At 63.0% G+C, this 25,752-nt stretch overlaps 2 protein-coding genes across 2 annotated transcripts; one reads left to right on the plus strand and one right to left on the minus strand.

Annotated features, from left to right (window-relative positions):
- The first annotated feature begins 104 nt into the window (after window positions 1-104).
- Window positions 105-10,593, plus strand: COG4 (component of oligomeric golgi complex 4). The gene is made up of 20 exons (XM_072980405.2): window positions 105-122; window positions 379-570; window positions 1,557-1,639; window positions 1,794-1,908; window positions 2,312-2,486; window positions 2,828-3,021; window positions 3,482-3,587; window positions 4,204-4,361; window positions 4,804-4,862; window positions 5,358-5,491; window positions 6,043-6,161; window positions 6,535-6,701; window positions 6,990-7,155; window positions 7,357-7,419; window positions 7,715-7,831; window positions 8,314-8,406; window positions 8,960-9,043; window positions 9,385-9,486; window positions 9,792-9,920; window positions 10,300-10,593. The coding sequence occupies exons 2-20, from the start codon at window positions 397-399 to the stop codon at window positions 10,432-10,434; spliced, it is 2,373 nt and encodes a 790-aa protein (XP_072836506.2). The 5' UTR covers window positions 105-122; window positions 379-396; the 3' UTR covers window positions 10,435-10,593.
- A 1,088-nt stretch (window positions 10,594-11,681) lies between these two features.
- FCSK (fucose kinase) lies at window positions 11,682-24,704 on the minus strand. Its single transcript, XM_072980404.2, has 23 exons — window positions 24,053-24,704; window positions 23,652-23,803; window positions 23,197-23,247; window positions 22,881-23,006; window positions 22,378-22,450; window positions 22,030-22,127; window positions 21,360-21,440; window positions 20,680-20,799; window positions 20,132-20,306; window positions 19,496-19,623; window positions 19,029-19,130; window positions 18,587-18,757; window positions 18,141-18,211; window positions 17,624-17,997; window positions 17,069-17,279; window positions 16,359-16,525; window positions 15,657-15,884; window positions 15,214-15,357; window positions 14,749-14,868; window positions 13,967-14,154; window positions 13,431-13,530; window positions 12,751-12,974; window positions 11,682-12,521 (listed from the first exon to the last, which is right to left on the minus strand). The coding sequence occupies exons 1-23, from the start codon at window positions 24,129-24,131 to the stop codon at window positions 12,354-12,356; spliced, it is 3,351 nt and encodes a 1,116-aa protein (XP_072836505.2). The 5' UTR covers window positions 24,132-24,704; the 3' UTR covers window positions 11,682-12,353.
- Between the last annotated feature and the right edge of the window lie 1,048 nt (window positions 24,705-25,752).

Consider the following 25,752-nt stretch of genomic DNA (forward strand, 5'->3'; position numbering starts at 1 on the left):
TGCCTGTCCAGCAGGGCCAATCGCGCTGATCCTCTCCGGCCGGAAGAGAGCAGCGTCGCCTCGTCCGCGCAGGCGCCGGCGGGGCGACCGTCTTCGAAGGGACTGGCGTGGCAGGTCCCCTGGTGAGCACATAGACTACTTAACGAGTAGACTGACACGCGGCAGAGGCCGCTGGGTTCCTGCTGGACGTTTTTGGCCTCCGGTGGCCTCAAGGCGGCCTCGGGCTGACTCCGCTGTCGAGGCGCCTCCACGACCAAGCCTGGCCCTTCAGGGCCGCGCGGCGCCCGCTCCTGTCCCGGGGAGGAGGAGGGGAATCGCGTCCCAGGGGAGCTCGCAAGTGCCATCCCCCCTCCCAGCTCTATCCTTTTCTGCCTCTAGGAGCGGCGGCAGGCCAAGATGGCGGCGCCGGGGACCGCGGGGGCTTCGGGCGCCGGGCTGAGGGACGCGGCGGCGAAGGGAGGCCTCCGAGGGGGGCCCTCGGCCTCCGCCTCGCTGTCCATGGAGGAGATCCGCGCGCTGACGGACCTGCCGGAGCTGGAGGCCGCCTACAGCCGCCTCTGCGCGGAGGAGGTGCGCCCCCCCCGCCTCGCCTCGGTCCCGGGCGGGCGGCCCGACTCCCCGGGAGGCGCGGCCCGGATCCTGCCCACCCCCAGCACCCTCACCCCGACGGGCGACCTTCCGGAGCTGGAAAACGCAGCATTTTTTAAATTTTGGACTACAAAGCCCAGCAGCCCCCTCCCGCCGCCCAGGCTAGACGGGGATTCTGGGAACTGTAGTCCTCCGCCTCCCCAAAAAGGGTGGCTTTTCTGAGCTGGCGGGGGGGGGGGCGCGGCCGGTCCGTCACCGCCTTCGGGGAGCCTTTGGACCGAAAGGGAGGAAAGGAGGGAGCGGCGCCGGCGGCCGCTTCGGTCTTCTTCTCGGCCGGGTCTCGGCGGGCGCCAGGCGGGCCTTTGGCGGGAGCTCTCCGAGGTGCTGAAGGGCGCCCGGATCCTGCGGCGGGGCTGAGGCCGCCAGGCAGCCTAGCCCCGCAAGGCCCCGTCGGGGGAGGTCCTCGAGGGCAGGATTCGCCCTGAAACCCGGAGGGGATCGCCCACCATAGCCTCTCTCTCTCTCTCTCTCTCTCTCTCACACACACACACACACACACACACACACAGCCCCAGCCAAGTCCGCCTTGCCAGCCTCCAGATCTCGGGGTGGAGGGAAGCCCACCACCAGCCCATTGCAAGACTTCGGTCCTGCTTCCCGGGCCGGGGCTCGGCCCGCCCTCTCTGGGGTGGCTTCCAGGGGACTCCCCAGAAGTGGGACGAAGAGGTGCAGCAGCATGGGAGTTGGGGTTATTGGTCATAGGAAGGTGCCACTCACCCTCCCTACCACCACTTTGAGGGCAGCTCATAAAGGCTGTTTTATCTTTAAAGCACCGTTGCCCACCTTTTAAAGAACTCCTGATCAGGCCTTGGAGTGTTCCCCAAGCCGCCTGGATGATTGCTCCAACTCTGCAGCAGAATCGGGGCCCTGTTCAAACCTCCAGCCCTCTGTTTTTGTCTTGTCTTCAGAAAACAGTGGAGGAAGAGTTGGAGACGCTTCTGGAACAGCAGGGCACAATTGAAAGCAAGATGGCTACCCTGCATCGCATGGGGTTAGTAACACACTGGGCACAGTCCTAGCGCAGTGCAAAGACACCCCCCCCCCCAGTTGCCAGGCATGGGAGGTGGTGGAAGGTGGCCACCCTGGCTGTGCCAGCCCTTGATGCGGATGCTGCTCCCTCCTTCCCCTTCCCCCTGTGTTTCCAGTCCGAACTTGCTGCTGATCGAAGGAGACGCCAAGCAGCTGGCCGGGATGATCACGTTCACCTGCAACTTGGCCGAGAATGTCAGCAGCAAAGTTCGCCAGCTGGACCTTGCCAAGGTATCCGGCCTGACAGGGCAAGAGCTTGGGAGGTGGCTCCACTGAGGGGTGGGCCTCTTTGGCCTCTGATGCCCTAAGATGGTGCCTGCCAGGGCAACAGCCTTCTCATGAGTTTCCCCATCCTTTGTCGTTTCGGTCTCTGTGGGGAGAGCGAGAGCCTGTGTCTCCCTTTTGTCTACCTTCGATGAGTAGAGGAAGGGATTTGGGGTCACGTGCTCTTGCTGAGCAGGCCTTACCAAAAAATTAGGGAAGGGTTAAGAGAATTGTCCACAGGAAGAGGGGCAAAGTCAGCGAGTGGCTGAACCCTCCCTGTAAAGCAGGGCATGTTAGAACAGAGGTCTTCCTCCTGCCCTCCCTTCTCTGCCCATTTCGGAGGGCAGCTCATGACACACCCCTCTTGCAGAACCGCCTTTATCAAGCCATCCAGCGAGCAGATGACATTTTGGACTTGAAATTCTGCATGGATGGAGTTCAGAGTGCCCTGAGGAACGAAGATTATGAACAAGCCGCTGCTCACATTCATCGCTACCTTTCTTTGGATAAGTCTGTCATTGAGCTGAGCAGGCAGGGCCGAGAAGGTACTGGATTTTATTGACTTGCGTTTTGTGTATGTGACAAGGCCAGTAGAGCTGGGCAGAGTGGGGCATGTGCTGCCCCCCCCAGAGGTCACTGGACTACATTTCCACGATCCTTCCCCATTTGCCCGCCTGCTGGCTGGAACTTGTGGGAACCACCGTGGAGAAGCCTTCGGGGAAGCAGGATGGGCGGGCCGGGGGTAGAGAGTCCTCTCTGTGTTATTTCTGGGGAACGTGAACCAAAATACAAGAGCCACATCAACCTTCTTTTCTGACCCTTCCTCTCCCATTTCCAGTGCTGGGAGACTGAGGTGGCTCCGCCATCATCTCTCCTTTCTTGGCAGGCAGCATCATAGATGCCAACCTGAAGCTCCTGCAGGAGGCAGAGCAGCGGCTCAAAACCATTGTGACAGAGAAGTTCGATATGGCTACGGAACAGGCAGACCTGCCGCAGGTGGAACGCTTCTTCAAGATCTTCCCGTTGCTTGGCTTGCACGAGGAAGGACTAAGCAAATTCTCCGAATACCTTTGCAAACAGGTGGGCCTGGTGGCAGGGCTGGTGGGCGGAACCACAGCGGAGAGGCATTTTCTGCTTCTTTGTGTTGCAGGCCTTCCTGCAATGCCTGAGGGCCAGCTGTTCTGGGTGCAAGGGGAGTGGGGCCAGGTCTGGATCGCATTTGGCTTGGGCACCTTCTCCTCCTGCCGGCTTGAGCCAAAAACAGCTCAGGAGGATACCAGCTTTGCACGCAGAGAGTCCTGCTTCCTTCCAGATATTAAACATCATTCAGTCCGACCGCAATCTTTTATTTTACTGCCTTTGCTCTTATCCTGGTTTATTTTGCTATCAACTGCTAATGGCTGGCTTGTCGAACCATCTGAAATTTGGAATGGTGCCACTCAGCAGACATTCACTCAGAGGTCCAGAGCAGCATCTGGCTGGCTGGCCTAAGGCTGTGACAGGGTGACTAAGGAGGCCGGATGCTATCGTTCTCTCTCAGGTGGCCAATAAGGCAGAAGAGAACCTGCAGCTGGTGATGAAGACCGACATGACGGACCGCAGGGCTGCGGTCATCTTTGCCGACACCCTGACTCTCCTCTTTGAAGGTGATGCCCTGCCTTCTTGCTGACCACACGGCCTGTCACCTGAGGTGGCAGTCCCTGCAAGACCCCGAGTGTGCCAGGCTCCGCGTCCTTTGGCTAGTGGAGCATTCCCACCAGCACGGCTGGAACTGGAAGCAGGACCCGTGGCCGCTTTCCCTTCCTGGCCATGGTAGCCTTCTTGGTCAAGGTAGCCTTTGGCTCCTCCCCCGCCCACAGGACTGTCCTGAGGGAAATAAAGATGCCCAGGTTGTTTTTTGTATTTGAAAGTGCTAAGATCTCCCTGAGTGGCATTGTTTGGGACTAACGGGTACTTCAATGTGACCGGGCCCTTCCAAGGGGAGGGGGGTTTCCATCTATTTTGCCCCCCTTCCCTTCTCTTGGCAGTTCGTTGCCTCTGTCAGCCAGGACGAGCAGCCTCCGGGCAGGCTGCGCTTGCTCAGGCCACTGGGAGGTGCCTGTCAGACGAAGGGGCCGGTGGACGGGCTTGGGCTCTCTAGGCTACGCTCTGGCGAGGGCCCAGCCCTTCCGCCCGCACGGCCAGGAAGGGACAAGGCGCTCCCCAAAGAGCCCAGGCATCCACAAGAGCCAACGGCTGGACCTCTGGACCTCCTTCCCACAGGGATTGCTCGTGTGGTGGAGACCCACCAGCCCATCGTGGAGACCTACTATGGGCCAGGCCGGCTCTACACCTTGATCAAGCACCTGCAGGCAGAATGCGACCGACAGGTAGAGAAAACTGTGGACAAGTTTATCCAGCAGCGAGACTACCACAGGCAGGTGAGTGATGTGCGGGGGGGGGGGGGGGATGGAGCAGCTTGCCACTCCACCCACCCTCCCACCCATTCCCCTCCGCCGATTCTGGCAAACAGGACTGGCCTCTGGCCTGTGTCCAGCCTCTGGCCGCCGCAGGAGGAGCAACCCTCGGGCCCTCTGAAGACCTCACTGGGAGAGCTTCCTTTGGACCTCTTCTGCCCCACCTGGCAAACTCTGTGGCGGGGGCTGAGCTGCTTTGTTCGTCAGTCCTCCCCTGAAGCGGCTCTCCTCCTCAGGCTGTGCGTGGACCCCCCCTCCCTGCCCCCAATGAGAGGACAGGCTTCCCTTGGCTACAGACTCTCTTGAGTCCCCTTCTCCAGCATCTTCTCCCGCAGGAGGTGGCTGGGGCTCTGGGAGGAGGAGGAGGAAGAGGAGCCTCGCAGCTATTTTCCGTCTCTGTTTACAGTTCCAACACGTTCAGAACAGCATGATGAGGAGCTCGGTTGCAGAAAAGATTGAGCCAAGGTAGGGCAGCCGAAACGGCCACGTCTGTCCCTGTTCCACTTGCTAGTCAGGGTGGCGCAGTTGCCAGAAGGAAGGGGCCCCTTTTCCCCAGGGGCCAAACAGGGCTCACCAGTGATCTCTCTGCTGAGCTGCCATCCTCTGGGCAGCCTTGGATGGGGAGTGAGCGGTCAAGAGCGTCTTCTCCCGAAGGGCTGTTCTTTCTCAGGGCAGACAAGCACTGGGGAGGGCACTCCAGAAATCACCGGGGTGGGGGGTGGGTGGGGAGGCTGTTCCTCTCTGCCCACCTTGAAGGCAGCTTCTTTTGAAGACTGGCTTGGCTGGGGGCTCCTCCACCAAGGTCTTCCCTGCTGCCAGCCTTGTTCCTGCCTCGGCTGCATCACCTCACTGAAGGCTCGCCAGAAGGGGGGGGCACTCGCTAAAGTAGTGTTAGCATCTGATCAGCTGCCCCCGCGAGCCACTCCCATCCCCACCCCACTCCTGGCTTCGCTTCCCTAGGGAGCTGGATCCCATTTTAACAGAGGTCACCCTGATGAATGCGCGGAGTGAGTTGTACCTGAGGTTCCTTAGGAGACGCATCACTTCCGATTTCGAAGTGGCAGATTCTCTGGCCTCGGAGGAGGTGAAGCAAGGTAGGGCCCTCAGACGTTTGTCAAACTACCTGGCCTGGGTGTTGGGGGGGGGCATGCTGGGCAAGACTTGGATGGTGGCTGGCTTGGTCTGAGGGTCAAGCCTCCATGGCTGGCGGTAGCTTTGAACCCGAAAGAATTGTAGGACATTAGGAAGTGTTTCCTGAAGGTGGTGGGTCTCTTCAGATGTCGTGGGGCGGGAGTTTCTGGCTGGGGCTGATGGGAATCCAGATGGTAAGAAGCCTGCTGCTTAGGCTCCTCCCCAATGTTAAAGCTCTTGCTGCTTCACCCGCGGGAGGCGAGGGAGGGAGGGAGACACAGGGGCAGTGCCCTAGCTGTACCCCTAAAACCCCCACCTGAAAACTCTGTCTGGGCCCACCTGTTCAAGTGTGGAGGGCGCCACCCTATGATCAGCCCGCATGTGGGCTGCTGAGAAGAGGCTGCCACGAGAACACACAGCCTCATCCCTCTATGGTTTGGCATTACTTGCGGGGGGGAGGGGCTCATCCTCCCCCGGTTGAACCTTTGGGACGTTTCTTGGTTCGGCCACACAGAGCATCAGAAGTGCCTGGACAAGCTGCTCAACCACTGCCTCCTGAGTTGCGCCATGCAGGAGCTGATCGGCTACTACATCACCATGGAAGAGTACTTCATGCGGGAGACGGTAAACAAGGTAGGCCTGGCTGCAGGCTGGTGCGCCCCTTCCTTGCCTGGAAAGGGCCAGCTCACCGGACTGTCTCATGATGGGGGGGGGGAGCCTGGGGCCGGGTGTGCTTTGAGCCCTTTTAAGGAAGGTCCCGCAGGCACCTGACCTTCCACTCTCCCACCGGATGGTTGCCTCACGACACGAATCCCAGCAAGGACTGCAGTGACTGTGACCGGTGAGGTGGAGCCCCTGGGGTGCAGGCCAGGGAGAGCACAGGCACAGGGCCGGCCGCCTGGGCCCCCTTCCTTTAGGTCGCTCTTGGAAGCTGGTCCTCTACCAGCGGCTGAGTCGGCCCGCCTGGGTGCCTCTCCCTGTATCCACGTTCTGGCACCTCCGCCAGGCTGTTGCGATGGACACGTGCGAAAAGGGCCAGCTGACCTCCAGCATGGTGGACGACGTGTTCTACATTGTGAAGAAGTGCATCGGGCGGGCTCTCTCCAGCTCCAGCATCGACTGCCTCTGTGCCATGATCAACCACGCCATCACCGAGCTGGAGTCAGACTTCGGGTAGGCTCCTGCCTGGCGGATCCCCTCCTGGGAGCAGAACTTCAGAGGCAGCCTGTTGGAGGGGTGGGGGTGCCGGAGAGCCGGCCGTGCTTCTCGGGCTGTGGGATGAGAGGGAGGGAGGGGGGTGCTCTGTGCCCTGCCTCCCGCCACTGGGCCTGCCCCTGCTCACCGGGCCTGGGTTGCCTCGAGCTGGGAGAGGCAAACTCTTCCAGGTGGGGGGGGGAGAAAGGAGAGAAGGCTCCAGCTGGTGTCGCCTGCAGCAGCCTCCCCCCCCCTCGCCTTTTGCAGGGAAGTCCTGTGCAACAAGCTCAAGACGGGCTTCCCGGCCACCACCTTCCAAGACTTCCAAAGGGGCGTGACGAGTGCCGTCAGCCTCATGCACAGCAGCCTTCAGCAGGGCAAGTTCGACACCAAAGGCATCGAAAGCATGGATGAGGCCAAGCAGTCCTTCCTGGTGAGTGGCCCGCTCGGTGCCCGGGGCCTCCCCGTCAGCCTGCTGAGCTTCCTTCTCTCTCTCTCTCTCTCTCTCCGGGATCCAGCGACAGTCACAGGAACGCTTCTCTTTCTCTCCTTCCCTTCTTCCACCTCCAGTAATCCAACGCTCTTCCAGGGGCTGAAGCAGCAAAGAAGTCTAACCCGTTTCTTCTTCCTTCAGGTGACATTAAACAATGTGGAGGCCTGTAGTGAAAACATCCTGACCCTCAAGAAGACCCTGGAGGTACAGTTTACAAAACATCCACCTTGTCCAAAGATAGGGAATCTCCTGCGCGTGGCTTTCTGCTGCGTCTGCCAGCCATCTCCGGCTTGCCTGTTTGCTTCCCTCAAATCCCCCTTGCCGCAGGCCTCAGCGGCGAGATTCAAGGGTCCGGTTTTGTTTCATTGAGTGTCTCACTGCTGCATCTTTCGCCTTCTGGGTGGGCCTCCCTGCCTACGCACGAGGGCCAAATCCTGAATCAGTGCAGCAGGAAGGAGGTCTCCCGCTGCGTCCCTTCATTCTCTGTGGTTCCGTGCAGAGCGACTGCGCCAAGCTGCTGAGCCAAGGGTTCGGAGGGGAGCAGGCGCAGGCCAAGGTGGACAGCTGCTTCTCCGACATGACGGGCGTCTCCAGCAAGTTCCGTGACCTGCTGCAGGTAACCGTCTCCCTGCCCGGGCCTCCCCTGCATCCTTCTGCTTGGCAGCACAAAAGGTCCCCCGGGCCTTCTTTTTAGATGGGCCTGGCAGGGCATCCCAGACGGGAAGGAAGGGCTGGGGCAAGCTACTCAACCTGCCAAGACCTGGGCCCCTCTGTCCCCGTCTCGGGCTTCCAGGGAGGTGGCTGCTCCTTCGTCTGGTGGTGGGCATGGGCCTTCCTTTCCCAATGCCCCACCACCACCACTCCTGGGCAGCCTGGGTGCCAGAGTAAAAGCTCCAGTCCAGACACAGGCAATGCTGGATGCTTGGGTCACAGACAAGAGGCGAGCGATGCCTCCCGCACCAGGAGGCTGCTGTATCCCCTTGGCCCCTTTGCTAGGCCCTGCCAGGCTTGCAAGCTGTCCAGCCAAGACTCCCTGGCAAGCAGGCACCCTCACCTTCCCTGCCTTTCTCCCTACCCCTCCCTACCCCCCCCCACCAGGAAGGCCTGAACGAGCTCACTAACTCTGCGATCAAGCCCCAGGTGAAGCCCTGGATCAACCTCTTCCTGTCTGTCTCCCATAACATCGAGGAGGTGAGTCCTGCTCTCTCTGCCCAGAGCATTGCCTTTGGCCTCCCAGTCGGCAGGAGACGCCGCCACCACCACCCCTCCCCGCCCCCCCCCGGAATGCAGAACACAAGGGAAGCTGTCCTGGGTGTGGGACAGTTCGGATGCCCACCATTCCTTTTAAAAGACAGATCAAATTTCAATGATCTATAAAATAAAAACCATGTTTTCTTATTCTGCATCGGGCTGCCTCCAAAAAAACATTTGGAATATGCCAAGTGAATAATAGAATCCCGGAAATTGTTTCCTGAAAGCATTTTCCTTCAAGGGGTCTCGTTCCTCCTCTAGGGACACCTGCTGTCCCTTAAAGGGCAGCCAGGCCTCCTTCAGTTTGTGGCCCTGCCAGAAGTGCGTCCTTCCCTCCCGTGCATTCCAAGGGTAGAGACGTTCCCGAGCCGTTGGGCCTCCCCAGGAAGAGGGAGGGGCAGCGCCTGTGTGGGGTGCTATAGCTGACCCTGGGGCTGTGGGGGGGGCTGGGTGGGTGGGAAGGAGCCGAGGCCTGAGCCGTCTCCCCTTCCAGGAAGAGTTCAACGACTACGAAGCCAATGACCCCTGGGTGCAGCAGTTCATCCTCAACCTGGAGCAGCAGATGGCTGAGTTCAAGGTGCACCTGGGGGCCCCCGGGGGGGGGTCGGGGCAGGCGGCAGCCGTAGGAAGCCTCGGCACCCGTCGGATCCAGGTCTTTGGGGAATCAGGAAGGGCCGTTGCAGCACTGCCACCCAGGCTGCCTCCCTGGGGCGAGAAGGGTGGGCCCTGGGGGGGTCTCTCGGGCCGGCTTTGGGTAAGACACTCTGCCCGCTCCCCTTTGGCCCACCCTCCCCTCGCTTCCCCTTGGGCCCTCCTGCCTGCACAGTCCCTGGGCCAGTGGCTGGCCTGCCACTCCCTTTTCGGGCAGGTTTTTGGGTGGAAGCGCCTCCAAGCCGCTGTATTCCCTCCCGTCTGCAGGCAGGGCTGTCGCCCGTCATCTACGACAGCCTCTCCAGCTTGATGACCAGCCTCATTGCTGTGGAGCTGGAGAAGGTGGTGCTCAAGTCCACCTTCAGTCGGGTAAGGAGAGGCAGCGCTCCCGGATCAGCGCCAGGGAGGCTCAGGAGGGGCATCCGGCAGGCAGGGCCAGCTGTCCTCTTGCAGGACCCTTTCCTTTTTGTGCTTTGCTCAACGAGGGGGGGGTGCTCCAGCCTTTGCCCCCCCTCATCCCCTGCAGCAGCCGTGGCCTCAAGCAAGCTGCTTTGGGGAGGGGGGGACTGGGGGAAGGGAGTCCCTTGCCTCCTGCTTTCACCCACTTGTTCCTTCGCTCGTCTGTGCGCCCCCTGTCCTGCCATCTCCTGCTCTGTCTCCTTTTGTCTCCGCAGCTTGGTGGGTTGCAGTTTGACAAAGAGCTGCGCTCCCTGATCGCCTACCTCACGACCGTCACCACCTGGACCATCCGGGACAAGTTTGCTCGGCTCTCGCAGATGGCCACCATCCTCAACCTGGAAAGGGTGGGCTGGCTTTGCCTCGCTGGGCGCTGGGCGAGGGTGGGAGGGAGCGGGAGCAGCTGCCCATAAGAGGCTTTGCCTGCTGGAGGAGGAGGAGGAGGAGGCTGGCCTCACACACACCGGCAGGCGAGGAGAGCGCTGGGGAGGAGTGCGTGGCGAGCTGTACCTTCAACTCCTCCCTTACAGAGCTTGCCCTCGGCACGCGGACATGTGGGCCACGTTGCTGGCAGCCGGCCTGGCGCCCACATTTTTGTGCCCGCCCCCCCACACACACACACATGTACCCTCCCACTCGCTTGGTTCCTTACTTCTTGCACTGGAGGGATAGTGCCTGGAGTCCCTCTGCAACTTTCACCAGCTGGTCACCCTTTCCTCCTTTTAGGTCACAGAGATCCTCGATTACTGGGGGCCAAACTCGGGCCCGCTGACGTGGCGTCTCACCCCGGCCGAAGTCCGCCAGGTGCTGGCCCTCCGGATGGATTTCCGCAGCGAAGACATCAAGCGCCTGCGCCTGTAGCAGCCTGGACTGGGCAGGGGCACCCTTCCGTTGGCCGGCCCTCATCCAAAATCCCCGAGGCTCTTCCCCCCCCGGAGTCTTGCCCCCCCCCCCGGGAGCAGGGGAGGTGCAGTGCGCCTCCCTCCTGGGTGGCATGCAATAAACAGCCCTTCTGCTGGCCTTCTGCTGCCTTGCCTTCTTCACCAGGAATGCCGTCAGCCACATCCTGCCAGCTGCAGCTGGCCAGTTTGTGCACCCCAGCTGGGGCACCTTTAAAGGACAGCCTTCCTCCCCCCCTCCATCCGCCCAGATTTCACCCTGGGGGTAACGGCACCTGTGGCACTGCCGCCTCTTTTCATGGGGGCACCTGTACGAGGGCGAGAGAGGGAGGGAGGCAGCCCAGCCCAGCCCTTCACCCCATGGCTGTGCCCCGGGCAGGGGTTTGGGACGCCCAGCTGCCCTCGTTCCTTTGCGAACCAAAAACCTGGGGGAGGTTCCAAAGGAGAGGAATTTCTGTTCCTCACCGATACTCAACACCCTCCCACTGCCTGGCTCCATCCGGACCAAGGCCTGCCTCACTTTTAGCCGCTCCCTGGGATTCGGAGTAGGTGATCCTCCTTTATGGGTTAAGAGAATCTTTTCCTTCTGTGTCGTATCAGAAACACTCCAGTGGGATGAACCACAAACGGGAACCTCCTTCCTGTGCAAAGGTGGCAAAAAGCCATGGAGCAACTCGGACGCCGTGGGATAAACCTCAAGGACTGGAAATCCTCCCCTCCGGGTGCTTAGGGCCCTCTCCCTCTCCCTCTCCCTCTCCCTCTCTCTCTCCCTCTCCCTCTCCCTCTCCCTCTCCCTGGCTTGTTCCCAAAACTTTTATCTACAGCCGTCACGAAATGCCAGGCCACTCTCATTTTGAGCTTCCCTTCAGGGCCAGGAGCCTTTAACCCCCTCTGGGAGGGGGGGGGGCTGGAAAGATGATGGGGCCCTCCGAGAAGCTGCCCGTTTCCCCTGCCAGCGGCTCTCGTTTCTGTCCCCGGTGTCACCCATTAGGAGGAGTTTAGGACGGCAGGCAGGCAGGCAGGCAGGATTGCTCTTCCCACTTGTGCCGGTGAAGAGCCATGACGGGTCCGAGTGGGTCGTGATTCTGAACACACACAACAGGGCGAGACCGACCGTCCGTGTGTGCATGCGTGCGTGCGCTGGGGTGGGTGTGGGGGGGATGTAATTCTGTGGAGGCAACCCCTAAATAATCACCACACAAAACCGTGTCCTTTTCAAAGTAGGCCTCTATTTGTCTTTCCCTTTTCCGGGCCCAGTCCTTGCGGGGAGACAACACAAAGGGTCGCCCCTTCCTGTTCTGGGCTCTGAGTCATTAGCCCTGCCTGGGGCGACGCACCCCCTGCTTCTCTGAGAGACGGCGGCTATCTCGCTATCCCTGATGTTTCCTTTTTGCTCATGAGGACAGAAGCCACGTGAGCTTTAAGAAAAACAACGACCTGAGCTTGCACCACCACCACCCCCACCACCTGGGACTGTGTGGACCAACCAATGGCCCATGTCTGAAACTGCCCTCCGGGCCAGATCTTGCTGTTGAAAGAACGGCAGCTTTGTCTCCCTCTTACTTGATTTGGTGTTTCTTCATTCTGCAAGGCACCTTGTGGTCATAAGGCAGAAACTCGGGCCCCTGGACTGAACATGTAGGAGGAGGAGGAGGAGGAGGCTCCTGCACCCTCGCCTCTCCTGCCCTGTGGTCAGGTTCTTTGCAAGCTGGGGCCGCAGAGCAGAGAAGCCCCGGCTCAGCCCCATCCGGAGGGCTCTTCTTATGGCCTTGGGAGTCTTGGCAGCTCAGAGTCCACCTATGAGGCCGGCTTTTTCCACTGGAAGGCGTGGGCTGCCCTCGGTTCAGCCCAGCCCAGCCAGCCGGTTCCCCTTCTCCTGGGTCACCAGAGGCCTCCTGGGTGGGGATCCTCCCTCTGATTCAGGGCTGTGGACGGGACACTTGGCCAGGCTCCTGCCGGCCCCTCCTGCGGGGAGTCTTCCCCCACCAACTGCATTTGGAAGCCCGCTGTGTCCACCTCTATCGTGTGGATGCTCAAGTTCTCCAGGCCCTAGAAGACAGGCAAGCAGGCCAGTCACCCTTCTGCAGGGGGAGGAAGAGGTGGGGGCTTCCTCTGCCTGCCCCCCGCCTGCAAGAGGGAGAAACTGTGCCACCTTTTTAAGCCTGTTCCTTAGCCCCTGTCCCCCCACCCCCAAATCCCCTGGTGGCAAACACGCTCAGCTAGGAGGCTGCAGGGTGGGGAAGCCGGGCGCTGATGGGCAGGAAAGGAGGCCCCTCACCTCTGCTTCGGCCAGAATCCTCCGCAGGTCGTCCTGCTTCCCCGGCGCCTTTGTGAGGAGGCAGAGGAAGCCTCCCCCTCCTGCCCCGGCCAGGCTCTGCCCATAGACATAAGGCTCAAGCACCTCCATCACACGCCGGGCGGCCAGAGGTTCGCAGCCGGGTGCCATCTTCTTCTTCTGCAGCCAGTAACGGTTCAAGCAGCTGCCCAGGAGAGCCAGGTCACCTCGAGAGAAAAGGGAAGAAGGATGCAGGACTCCCACCCCCACGGAGGGTCTGGAGCCCTTGGCAGATGGGGGGTTACTTCCAAGGGGGCCCCAGGAAGCCCGTGGGGGCTGGCAAGAGGCTCAGGTGGGGAAGGCAACCTGAGCACAAAGACAGAACCCCTTAACCCTTCCCCACACGCCAGCAGGGACTTCCCTCAGCCCCACACAAAGGCCGCCACTCCTTCCAGCAAACCGTAAAGCTCTCAGAAAATCAGCAGCCCCCCCCATGAGGTCTTGAGCCTCTTCCCCAGACAAAAGAGAACTTGTAAATCGTATAAGGGAGGGAGCCCCTGAGCCCCTCGCGCAGCCCCCCATTCCACCTGCACCACCACCACCACCACCACCACCCCGCCCATCCCATGCCTGGCCAGGCACCACGAAACGGCGGAGGCGCCCCCGGCAGAGGCGGCCTGTACCTTCTCGAAGGGCCTGGGCACAGGCCTCCGCGTTGCCCACAAGAGCGCTGGCGTTCTGCACAACGGCGGGCAGCCTGGCATACCAGTTCCTGAGAACGTCCTGCCAGGACAGGCCAGAATGAAGGAAAGCAAGCGGCGTCTCCCACCCCAAGGCCTCCCCCAAGAGGCTGAGGAGGCCGCCTGCCCTCTGCCCTCCCTGCTCAGGCCACCGGCAGCCCCTTGGCTGGACAACCACTGCACTGGGACGGGCCTGGCCTTGGCTCACAGCGGCCAAAGCACGGCGGGGGGTCGGGGGGGGGTCGGGTCCCTGGCATTCCAGAGTCTCCAGCAGAGCCCTTGGGTCTCCCAAGAGGCAAGCCCCAGGCGCAGCGATGCTCAGGACCCCTGAGCCCTGACGCAGAACATTGATTGCGAGGCACAGCAGTCAGGATGGCAGGAGCTCCCTCCTCTCTCTCTCTCTCTCTCACACATACACACACAGAGAGAGAGAGAGAGAGAGAGCCTCCCTGCCCCCCCTCCCCACGCCATGGCTGTACCTGGAGGAGGTTGCGCGCCAGGCGTGTCTTCCCCGTGTACAGCAGGAGCAGGTGCTGGTTGAGGGTCTGGACGAAGCCCTCCGGGACGGCAATCGGCTCCACATCCACCTTAAGGGGCAGCCGGGCATCTGAGCGGCCAATCTTCAGGCCGGGGACCAAGCCGCCCACCTGGTCCTGCCACCCTCCACCTGCAAGGCACAAGCATCAGCGGGGGTGGGGGGAGCGCAGACAGCACCTGGACCGGCCAAAGCAGAGCCCTCCCCTCCAGTCAGAGGCTGAGGGGGAAGGGCAGAGCCTGCCCCCCCCCCCAACTCTTAAGAAGCCACACCAAGGGAGCGCCAGCTGGGGCAGGAGGAACACAGGGCTTCGGTGAAAAGCTGGGCCGGCCACCGCCTCCGACCGCCCTGCCTTTGCTGTCTGAGTGGCAGAGAGGACGACCCCTCACCTTGGCCTGTTCGCTCTGCCCAAGGGGAGCCAGCCAGAGCGAAGGCCGTGGGCCAGCGCTGCGCCCGGAGGAGGAGGAGCCTCCCCAGAGGGCGCCCCAAAGGAACGTGGCCAGTCCAGCGATGCAGGGAGTCGAGCAACCTTTCGCCAGAGCTCCCGACCCCGGTGAGAACAGGACCTCCCGGAGGGCCAGGCCGGCCACCACCACCAGGCCTGGGGCTCTGGGCAGGCCGGGGCGGTGGAGGGGAGGGTGCCGCTGAGTTCGGCTGCCTCTCGGCTTGATTCGATTGCTTCCTCGGAGCCTTGAGCAGCACCGGGAAGCAGCAACCTTCACTGACCTGTGGTGAGGACCTGCTCCAGGTGGAGCACCGCATGGATGAGGGACTCCACGCTGGCCGAGCGGCCGGAGGCCCCGTAGAGGGCCGCCATCACAGCGCCTGCCAGGATGCTGCTGGTGCCTGTGGAAGAGGACCACCACCCTCAGTGGGGCACCGAGAGGGGGCCCCAGCTTCCTCCCGCTCCTGAAAAGCCCCTCCTGGAGGGCGACAAGAGGACAACTCCCTCTTGGAAATCAGAAGAAGCACTGAGGCAGCTTCCAGGGCAGAACAGGCATCGCCAGAAAAGGGAACGCCTTACCTACAGTGAAGCAACCTTAAGCCTCCCCACTCCCCACTCTCTCTCCTTAAACATTAGGCAACCCAGAGCCGATGCTGGCCCTCAAGGTCCCACACCCGCCTCTCCCCCCCCCACGCACACACACAGAACGGATGCCAGGCGTGCAGACAGAGAGGCTGGACACCTACCCAGCCCTGATCCATGAGGCAGGTGGGACCAGGTGTGGAGCTCAAAGCCTCCTCCAAAACGCTCCTTCAGCTGCTCCTGCAAGGTCTTCTGGGAAGCGAGATCCACAATTTGGGTGCAAATAAAAGCTGCTTTGAGCAAGGCCCCTGGAAGAATGGAGAAGAGGGTCAGCCCACAACTCCCTCCCCCCCCGGCTGCCCCCAAGCCTCCTGCCAAAGCTAGTGTGCCCCCAATGGAAGGAACAGCAATGGGGGGGAGGTTGATTCCAGGAACACATCTGGAGTGCAAGAAGGGGCAGGGATGGGGGGGAGGAAAAGCCCCAGGAAGAGGCTAATGGGCCATGGTGGCCCAGTAGCCTTTCAGCTGCGGAGGGGACATGGAGGGTACCCTCAGGCGGCAGCTGCCGTCACCCTCCTGGGTGTGTGTGTGTGTGTTTGCATCTCACCTGGTGCATGAGGTTGGCAGGAATCCGCCAGGTCCTCCATCTCCTGGCACACAAGCTCCACCACCACCTCGCCCTCCAGGCCTCCGCTGGCGCTGACCAGCCGCAGCTCAGGCTCCGCAATGCGGCGGGCCCGTGCGCCAATCGGCCGCCGCCCATCCACCAAGACGGCCAGGTCCACCACCGCTCCCCCGTGTTCGTAGGTGATGGGCGGGGTGTCGCTCCAGCCCCCTGCAACACCAGGGGCCCAAAAGAGGTCCTTGAGGGGAAGGGGGTGGGGGGCCACCACCACCACCACCACCCCTGCTATTGAGCCACACGCCGCTCTTGCCTGGAGACTCTATGCGGGGGACCGACGGACGGACCCCCTGGTGGGCCTCAGCCCAGCACCCACTGAGCCACTGTGGGGAACCGTGGGGCACAGGTCCTCGTGCCCTTCCGGCTCCCCTTCTGCCGCCTCAGAGCAGCTCAGAGAAGGTGCGCAGAGGGGGGGAGGTCCTTCCTACTGCCTCCCCCAGTACAGGCCTCGGGATGGCCCCCTGAACAGGCACAGCAACTAGCAGGAGTAAGGCAAGGGGGGCCCTCGCAGGAAATTCCCAGCCCCCCCACCCCATGTTTCACCGTCACCAAGAGATTTGGAACCGAGCCTGAAGCCCAACAGGTCAGGCTTCGCTTCCCCCTAGAAAGGAGGCCCCGGACGTGTACCAGAGAGATCGATGCGGGCCGGGCACTCCACCTTCACCCAGCAGCCCACGGGGGGCATCTCGGCCGGCCCCAGGCGGATGAACTGGCAGGAAGACATCACGGCCTGGCGGATGAGGATCTGCTCCGCGCCCTCGTAGTGCCGGGCAGCCCGAACCAGCAGCTCCGGCCTGCAAGGAGGAGAGCGGAGGGTCATGGGGCGGAAGCGGAGGGGGGGCACAGGCCAAGCTGAGGGGCAGCGGCGGGGGGAGGTCTCTTCCAGGGAGGGGGGTCTCTGGACCTTTCCACACACACACACAGACACGACCTGTCCAAGAGACCCCTTCAGTGTGGGAGAGGCAGGCCTGCTTTCAATCCTCAGGATGCCGACTGGATACTCTCCAAAGCGGAGGGACAGCCGTCCCTTGGTCAGCTGGGAGGACGAGGACGGTCCACAGGAAGAGGCCCTTAAGGGCCCTCTGGACCCCCATCCTTCTTGCCCCCTCTCTAACAAGCACGGACAGCTCCTGGACAGGGGCTGGCAGGTCAAGAAGCCCCCCGGCCTCACCTTCGGCCAGGGCAGGACGTGGCCGTAGCCGGAGCAAACAGACTGCCTTCACCCATCTGGGAACAAACCTGCCCAGCCGAGCAGCCGAGCCCGTTCTCTCACCCTTCTGAGGCAGCCAGCCTCTCTCTCTCACACACACACACACTCACACATGGCTCTCAAGTACCTCTGCAGCCACTTCTTCCTCTCGAGGGCAAGCTCCCGCACCCCCTCGGCGATGTTTCCTGTCTCCAGATGCCGGAAGGCAGGCAGCCAGGCGGCATTGGCGGCTGGGCCACTCCGCAGCCCCCCTTGCCCTCGGGCCAGGCAGCCCAGGAGGTCCGCGATGCAGGCCAAGGCCCGGGCGGCCACTCCAAGGTCCCCGGCCACCGACGCCACTGTGGGGCAGGGAAGCAGAAGGCCTCAGGGCCCAGACCAGCCTGCATGGCCCGCTTCACCTGAGAGTCTCTCTGGCCCAGTCCCCCCCCCAGTCCTGCCTTGGGGAACGACAGCCCCTGAGGCCCTTGGGTGGGGGGGGTGCGCCGCGAGGGGCTGTCCCCGTTCCTCCCACAGAAGCTGAACAGAGCAAGAGCCGCTTATACTGTGTGTGTGTGGGGGGGGTGTATGTGTGTGTGTGGGGGGGGTGGCCACTGGGACTAGGATTCCTGCAAGGCTCTGCAAGCAGCACTGGCTTCCTCCCCGCCCCCCCCCATGCGCCTGCCCGCCTCCCGCCCCTTCTCACCCTGGTCCAGCGTTTCCAGCATGGCCTCTGCGAAGCCCTCCAGGGCGGCCGAGCGGAGCAAGGGCAGGAGGCTCCGGCTCTGGCGCCCCTCCAGCACCCGCCGGGCTTTGCTCTGGGCCTGCTGGAAGAAGAGGGCCCGGCGGGAGGCCAGCTCCCCCTCCTGGTCCAGGCAGCCCCGCAGCTCCTCCCAGGACATGCGCCAGGCGCTGCGCCAGCGCGGCAGTAGCAGCAGCCGCCCCGCCTCGGGGGGCCCAAGCAGCCACAGGAGGTCCCCCAGCCCCAGGGGCTCCGAAGCGTGGAGCACGGGGAACAGGCGGGCGTTCCTCAGGCAGCGGCTGCAGGCGGGGGTCTCCGGGCTCCACAGGTCTTCCCTCCTGCCCAGGTAGGAAAGGGAAGGAAAGGAAAGGAGGGCCTGATTCAGAGCGCCGAGGGAGGATGGGGGCCCTCGTGGCAAACGGCCAAGGACCCAGAGCGCCAGCAGCCCAGGGGTGGGGAGATGGAGCGCCAGGGCACGCACCGTATCCCCGTCCTCAGGAACAAAGCGGCCCACGGCTCGTTCAGAAAGGTGCCGTTTCCCTCCGCCGGAGCCTGAGGAGAGAAGAGGGAAGGGACTCAGGCAGAGAAGGAAGATCCACCAAGCCTTTCTAGGGGGGAAGCGGGGGGGGGGATCGGGCAGGAGAGACCTCAACAGGAACAAACCGCTGGGGGCCAACTGGGGGAGCGCCCTGGCCAGGCTGGCTAGTGGCCAGCGGGTGGTGGGATTCTGGGCCCAGCAGGAGAACGAGGGAAGGTTTTGAGGATCTGCTCCCTGAAGGGAGCAGCAGCAGCAGCAGAAGACCAGCTGGAAGGTGCCCCCCTCCCCCACCCACCAGGACTGGCAAGGGACCCCCTTCCTGGGGGAGCCACCTCCTCTCCCCCCCCCCCCGCCCGCTGCCGCCAGCTGACTGAGGCATCGGCACATACCTGCCAGTCATCGTGGCGCCCACTCAGGGTGAATGCTTTGCAGCGGAAGTCCTTCAACCTGATGGCATGACCCTGAACCACCACATCCTGGAGCGGGCAGCTCCGGAGGGCCACGGAAGACGCCACGTCCAGCCCAGTCAGGAGGCAGCCAGAGCGGATCTGCAGGGGGCCCTGGAGGGAGGAGGGCAGAGACACCACGAGCCGTCCTGAAGCCCAGCACGACCCTTTTCTTCCCTGCCCTCTCTCACCGACCTCGATCCAAGTCCTGCAAGCCCTCTCTCTGGGACCAACATTTCTTCTGCCTCAGCCAGAGATTTATTTTTATTTAATTTAATTTAATGCCACCGCCCCGCTGCCCCCACTGCCCCCCCAAACAGCCCCTGCAACTCTGGAGCCCGAGAGACGTGCAGGGCTGCAGGGGAGTCCGTAGCGGGTGGCCCACCTTCAAGGAGCAGTGCTGGATGACGCTCCCCGGCCCAACTGTGACGGCTCCCTCCAGTAGGCTGTTGGTGACCGAGCAGCCGGCGTCCAGCAGCTGAGGCTCCTGCCGGCAAAAGAAGGAAGGAGGAAGGAAGGAAGCAGCCGGGGCAAGAGGAGGGCCCGGGGAGACCCCACCCCCGGGCACCTCCCCTGGGCCTGCCGGGCCCCTGCGGGATCTGTGGGGGCGGGCGGTTGCGACCTTCCTGCCCCCCCTTCCCTGAAGCTCCCCCACACCCCCCTCCCTCATGCACCCCCTTGGTGCATCGTTCCTAGGAGAATCACTGGATTCACTTGCTCCTGCCAAAGCAGGTGGGTGAGGACCTCCCCCCCCCCGGCAAGAGGAAGAAGAGCAGAAGGCAGCCAAAAGACAGGCCGACGAGTGGACCCCCACCCCCACCCCGTGGCCAGAGTGGCTTCCCCTGTACTTACAGCCACACAGGAATGGGCCACTTTGCAGAAGGACTGGCCGTGGGCAGAGCCTCCGCCTGGCACGAGGCGGCCGATGTGGTCGCTGGCAGACGCCGTCATGTAGTCGTAGCAACCGCCTGGGATGTACACTGGGGAGGAAGAGGAGGCGGCAAGTGAGCCACCGGAAGGAAAACGCTGGTCCATCGGGAGGCCCTCAGGCCCCTTAAGAAATTGCAAGCATTGGCCGGAAAGCGCAGGGGCCCCCTCCCAGGTGAAGGCCGGGGAGGGGGGCAGAGGGGAGCTGTGCTTTGCCAGATGCCACACGCTCCTCTCGCTGCAAGAGGGAGGGTGGCAAAGCCCTCTGTTGGCACAACCTCGTGGGCGCCTTTTTCTGCCCTGCTTTGTGTAGCGCAGAAAGAAGGAATGGCCATGCAGGAGGAACGAAGGGGCTCCACTCTGGCCCTTCTCTCAGGCAGGCAGGCAGGCAGGCAGGCTGGCTTCCCCGGGGCAGGGGCTGGGCCTCCCCTCTGGGTCCCACCATCATGGCCTCCCCCACCCCTCCCCAGCCCTTCTCAGCTTGCATGAGGGAGAGGATGAGCCAGGAGAGCCCAAGAAGGGGGGAGGGCGGGGAGGCGCAAGGAACGCTGGTGGCGTCACCTGTGGTGAGGGGCACTCCACGGAGCGCCTTCCACAGCACGGACCGGGCGCTCCTCCGCGTGGCTGCCACCTCCTGGGCCTCTCCGTGGCCCACTCCGGGGCTCTGCCCGTTCACAAAGGCCTCTTCGCCCACCCCCTGGGCCATGCACAGCAAGACGTCAAAGAAGAGCGACAGCTGGAAGGTGGGAGGAAGACGGAAGGGGGAGTCAGTGGAGGGGCAGGGGTCCTCCCCCCCTCCCCCCCAAGAAAAGGACCCTCCCTGCTCCTCAGGGGCCGGCTGGGCTCAGAAGCACATTAACCTGTAGTGTTAAGCGGGAGAGGGAGGACTGAAGGGCCCCTGTTGTGAAAGAGCAACTGCCCAGAGGGGCTCTGGATCTTGCCAGGGGGGCAGCAAGATCTGAGCCCCCAACCTATTTTGCAAGGGGCATTGAGGTTGGCACAGTTTCAGAGCCAGACGGCCACCCTGTCCTGGCCACCCAGCCGTCTCTTCCACACCCCTTTCCTCTGCCCACCTCCCCAGTGGCCCAGCCCTGGCACGACAGCCTCACCTGGAGGGCGGGGGCGCCCGAATCTAGCCCCATATACGTGCACGCATTGAGCGGAGGGATCACGTGGAGGGCCAGGAGCCGCTCGGCCACATCTGAAGAGAAGAACACGAGGCCGCACACCTGCAGGATGAGCAAGAGAAACACACACACACACACACACACAGAGAGAGAGAGAGCAGCCAGATGGGCATCACACCAACTCACACCTAGCAGTGCCAGGCAGAAGGGTCTGTGCCAGGTTCCAGCCAAGAGCCATCCAGGACAGGCAGACCGTGCCCTGCTGGCTACGAATGTCCCCCTGCTCCCCAATGCCGTGGTCTTGCAGTTCAACTGCACACAGGGGACCCCACCACCACCATCCAAAACAAAACTACAGTGGATTTCTGCCCCCTCCTGATTTTGATGTGTTTTTTTTTCTGGCAGTAACTCTGTACCTTTTCCTTATTTGGGGGGGGGGGGGTCCTGGTACAGCCATGGGAAAGAAAGTTGGTCCCAGACCCTCCCCTCTAAGGAGGATGCCCCCAAAGGTAGACATCCAGGTAGCCCTGATCCTGCTGTGAATTTCCCTTCTCCTGCCCCATCCCATCAAGCCACTTTGGTTTGGAGGGGTAGATAGAAAGAGAGATGGACTGAACCCAAAGGTGGCAGACACTCCACCCCAGATTGTGACCCACACGTACCAGTGGGACCTTCCCATCAGGCCTCAGGCACCGCTGGATCTGCTCCTCGGGGCTTTGGTACAGAATGTCTTGCACGACCCCCTGGAGGGATCAAGCAGAGAGAAAACAATCCCACGGCAGAGCCCCCAAAACATCCGGGGCGGGGGGAGGTGTCCCGCAGCTCTTAATCAGAGGCCAGTCCCCCTTTGAAGAGGGTGGTGGTCAGTCCAAAGAGGGAGGGGAAGCCACAGGGGCCTCTCAGTGGGGTCACCACCACCCCCTTCCACATTCCTCTGTCACGGGAGAAACAGCCGGGGGGTCTTTCCGCCACCAAAAGGCCAACGGGCCCCACCCGGCCAGCAGCTTCTGGGGCCGGAAGTCCATTTCTTCACTCACCCTACGACCCTTTCAACAGCACGGATGGAGCATGTGCTGGTCTACAGGTCCCTGGATGACAAGGCCCATTATCCCTCACCTCTGACTAGGCCGGCTGGGGCTGATGGAAGATGCCCTTCAACCACCTCTAGAGGACCGCATTACTTCAGCCCGGGTGCAAGGGAGAGCGCCTGTGCCAGCTCCAGGTTGCTCTGTGCCTTACTGACCCTGGTGAGGCTTCTCAAAGCCACGGGTTCAAGAAACCAGGGACGTGGGCAGTGGCCAGGGAGACCCAGCAAGACCGCCACACGCGTACCTGGGTGTCTGTGAGGTAGACTCCGTGCTGCCTGGCGTAGGAGACGCTTCCAGGGATAGCAATGGCTCTCGCTCCCTGGAACCCCTGCCAGTCCATCTCTGAGGAGAACAAGGAGGACCTGTTTTATATTGGCCTGGCGGGAGGAGGGGGGGGAATCTTTACCTTAAGACAAACGGGGAGGCAGAGGGAGAGAAAGAGAGTGTGCACTCTTCACAGGCCATCCGATCCCTGAGGCGCAGCAAACCCCATTGAAATCCATGAGAGTGCATTTCAGCTCTTCCTTGGAAAGCGGCTTCCGCCACAGACCCCCCCCTCCCCCTTCCCTTCGGACCCCTCAGGCTCACGTACCTGTCCCGGCAGGGAGAGAGAGGAACATATCCGTGCTGCAAACCCACACGCCCGGGGGGGAACCCTGGCAGACCTGGGAACAGAGGCAAGAGCAGAATCATCATCCCTGCCGAGGAAGAGCCTTGTGGTGGGTGTTGCCTCTTGCATAGCACCCCCTTCCCAAAAAAGGAGAGAGGGAGGTGCACCCAGCAGCTTTCCTGTGCCCCAGACATCATCTGAGGGGCTGGCAGGAGTGTCCACCGTAAGCACGTGGCACTTGGTGGCCTCTCTCTCTCCCCCCTGCTGCTCTGCCCTGACTGGGTACCTGTCCTAGCTGTGTGTGTGGGCACACAAACAAACACACACACACACATATGGATGACGGGCCACCCTTTTAAAAGACACCACCATCTCCCCCCTCAGTTCAGAGTCTCCTTTTGTCCCTGAACCTCAGTTCCATCCCCAGCTCCATCCTCTTTCAGCAAAGCCGGTCTGCCATGGGACCTGTGCCCCCCCCCGCTGACCTGGCGCATCGAGGTGCCCAGGAGGTTGTCCAGGTTGCAGACGAGGGCCTCCACGGGGGCCGTGGGGTCCTCCAGCGGAAGGCAGGCGAAGGCCCGGCTGCAGTCGTCAAACAAGAAGTCCCGCCCCTGGAAGAAGGGAAGAAAGTGGGGCAGCGTGGGGGCCAGAGGAGCTTGGGGGGGGGAACGCCTGCTCCTCCCTCCCCAACCAAGGAGCAGGCTCCCGCCGCTGAGGCGAGAAGGAGGCCCTCTCCCTCTGGAGGAGACCCCCATCCCACCCCACCCCCATCGCACAGGCAGGCCCAGGACTGCAGCTCACCATGTGCAGGATGAGAATCCAGGCTGTTTGCAAGACCTCAGACGTGACCACCTGGCAGGGAGAAGGGAGAGGAAGAGGCTGAGGGGGGGGGGGCTGGGGGGGGGAGGACGTTTGCCTGTGGAGACCTCCAGAGGCGGCACTGCAGGCAGGGTTAGGGGCAGACCTGGGACGCCAGCAAGGGCAGGCAGCGGCCAGCACTGCCCTGGGCACCTCCTGAACCCGAGACCCGCAGGTCAAGGGCAGACCCTGTGCCCGCCTGGCATGCGCACACCCCGGGCCCCATCCCCAGGGCCCATCCCCGTGGGACAGAAAGAGAGTCGGAGACCATCTGGACCGGCCGACGGAACGGAAGGGAGGTCTCCAGGCTGGGCGGGCAGGCCCTGGCTCCTTCCACACACCGGTCAGGATGTGCTCGGCAAGCGAAGCACCCTCGGCCGCTCGCTCGGGTCGCTCACCGTGCAGCCTGCTCGAGCCGAGAGGTGCTCCGCCGCCACCAAGAGGGCGTTGAGGGTGGCCCCCCCACTGCCGACCTGGGCCTTCGGGTCTTCCACGGTGAGCAGGATGGGCTGCCGGCCCAGGGAACCCCGATCCCTCCGGATCTCAAGCTCTGCAAGAAAGGTGTGGGGGGGGCGAGGGGGGCTGTCACTCCACCTGAGGAGGGCGAGAAGCCCACCCACCGAAGCACCCGCTCAACTCCGTCCCTGTCGCCATGCCTCCCCCCCCCCGGAGGCTTCATCCCCAGCCAACAGGGGTTCCCCTCTTTTGGGGGACCGAGGGGCCCCATGAACCTCTCCGTCTTGGAACCCGGCTGGAGGGGGAGAGGCCGGACGGGGGCCTGTCCCTCCCCCCCACTCACCCTTCTGGAAGGCCAAGACACTGTCCTTGTGTTGGCAGGTCAGGACGACGACCGTCCAGTCCACCGGGTCCCCAGCCATGGGCCCCTCTTCACACGGGGGGGGGGCGCTGCCAAGGGGGAGAGGCTTAAAGGAGGCCCTCAGAAAAGACACGACTATTTGGGGGGGGGAAGAGAGAGGAATGGCCGGACCTCCCCAACGGGCCCCAGAGAACAGCGGCGGGGGGGGGCGATGATAGCACCCTTCAAGGAGAGTCTTGGGTCTGCTGAGCACCACTCAGGGGAGGGGGTGCCGAGGGGGGGGCGCGCGACAGGGGGCCTCGGGAGGCTTCCCAAAGGGAAGGGGTGGGCCTTCCCCTCCTTTCCCCCCTCCCCGCCCCCCCCGCAAACCCGCAGCTTTGCAGCTTAGCCAGCCGGGGAGGGACTCCGGGGGGGGGAGAAGGGGCGCAGGGCGGAGGCCCCACCAAGGGATTCGGGACCCTCCCCCGCTCTGCCTCCTGCTGTGGGGCGGCGGTCTGGGGGCTGCCCCCTCGGGGGGGCGGCGGGTTGGGGGCTGCTGGGAGTCTCCCGCCCACCCCCCTCGCCCAGGGCGGGACGTGGACCCCCGCCCTGCCCCGCCAGCCCCAGACCCCCCCCCCCCACTGACTCCGCACCGGGCACGCACGCTGGGGATGGGGGGGGCGAGAGAGGCCTCGAGAGAAGGAGGAGGAGGACCCCTCCCCGCCGCCGCCGCCGCCGCTTCTTCCTCTTGCGTGTCTCCCCGCGGAGCGAGCAGGGCATGCTGGGAAATGCAGTCCGCCTGGCGAAGGCCACGAAGGAGGCTCTGCCCGGGGTGCCTCGGGAGGACTACACTTCCCGGCGGTGCCGGCTCAGCTCGCCCCGGATCCCCGCGCGTGCCCAGAGGGAAGGAAGGAGGGCTCGGTGCCCCCCCCGCTTGCCTGCCCGTCCGTGGCGGAGACGCGCGTCTGGGTTGGTTGGGGAGCGCGCCGGGGGGGGGGAGGGGGTTGGACTACATCTCCCAGAATCCCCCAGCCAGCCTGGCCAGGGTCCGTGCAGGCGATGCGAGAATGTCGCTTTTGCAAGCGGTGGATCCCCGGTGCCTTCGGAAGTGCGCGTTCCTTCCCCGTCCCTTCGTGGCTCCCTTCTTCTTCTTCTCGGACCTGGTGGCTCGGGGCCGCCCGGGCTGCCCTGCCCTGCCCTGCCCTGCCCTGCCCTGCCCTGCCCTGCCCTGCCCTGCCCTGCCCTGCCCTGCCTGCCAGCCGGTCTCCCGGGCGGGGTCTTGGGATACCCTCGGGATACCCTCGGGTCTGATTCTGAGTGACTGATGACGGCCTTAGACTGGCAAAGGTCCGATCCTAAACAGGGCAAGGCACCAGCTGGGCCCGTTACACCAGTCAATTGCTTGGGAAAAGCTTTGAAGGTTTGGAGCCCAGGTAAATAATCGCCCAGCTGTCAGTTTCTGGGAGCCCTTCTATCTCTCCGGCAGCCTCAGCCAGCCTGCGCTTGAATCCTGTGCTCTGTGCACCTGAAGAAGCTGGCTAGGGCTCATTAAACCTGCCCAGAACACGAGTTAGCCTTTAAAGGTGCCACAAAATTACTGGGTTTTGTTCTTGTTACTCATTCCAAGCCCCACATGCGCTGGCGGAGGCTGGCCGTCGGAGCACGCAGGTAAAACTGCCTGTAGAAACAGCTGAACGCAGGGA

The sequence above is a fragment of the Pogona vitticeps genome, chromosome 10 (genome assembly GCF_051106095.1).
Source record: "Pogona vitticeps strain Pit_001003342236 chromosome 10, PviZW2.1, whole genome shotgun sequence".
Classification (NCBI taxonomy): Eukaryota; Metazoa; Chordata; class Lepidosauria; order Squamata; family Agamidae; genus Pogona; species Pogona vitticeps.

What these genes read in the sequence shown, in the direction of transcription:
- COG4 (XM_072980405.2), top strand. Translation starts at nt 397, where the DNA reads ATGGCGGCGCCGGGGACCGCGGGGGCTTCGGGCGCCGGGCTGAGGGAC. An exon ending in CCGAATACCTTTGCAAACAG is followed by an intron (nt 3,022 to 3,481) that starts GTGGGCCTGGTG and finishes GTTCTCTCTCAG; the next exon opens with GTGGCCAATAAGGCAGAAGA. An exon ending in AGTTCCGTGACCTGCTGCAG is followed by an intron (nt 7,832 to 8,313) that starts GTAACCGTCTCC and finishes CCCCCCCACCAG; the next exon opens with GAAGGCCTGAACGAGCTCAC.
- FCSK (XM_072980404.2), bottom strand. Translation starts at nt 24,131, where the DNA reads ATGGCTGGGGACCCGGTGGACTGGACGGTCGTCGTCCTGACCTGCCAA. An exon ending in TGTCTTGGCCTTCCAGAAGG is followed by an intron (nt 23,804 to 24,052) that starts GTGAGTGGGGGG and finishes CCTTTCTTGCAG; the next exon opens with AGCTTGAGATCCGGAGGGAT. An exon ending in GGCGCCACGATGACTGGCAG is followed by an intron (nt 18,212 to 18,586) that starts GTATGTGCCGAT and finishes TTCTCTCCTCAG; the next exon opens with GCTCCGGCGGAGGGAAACGG.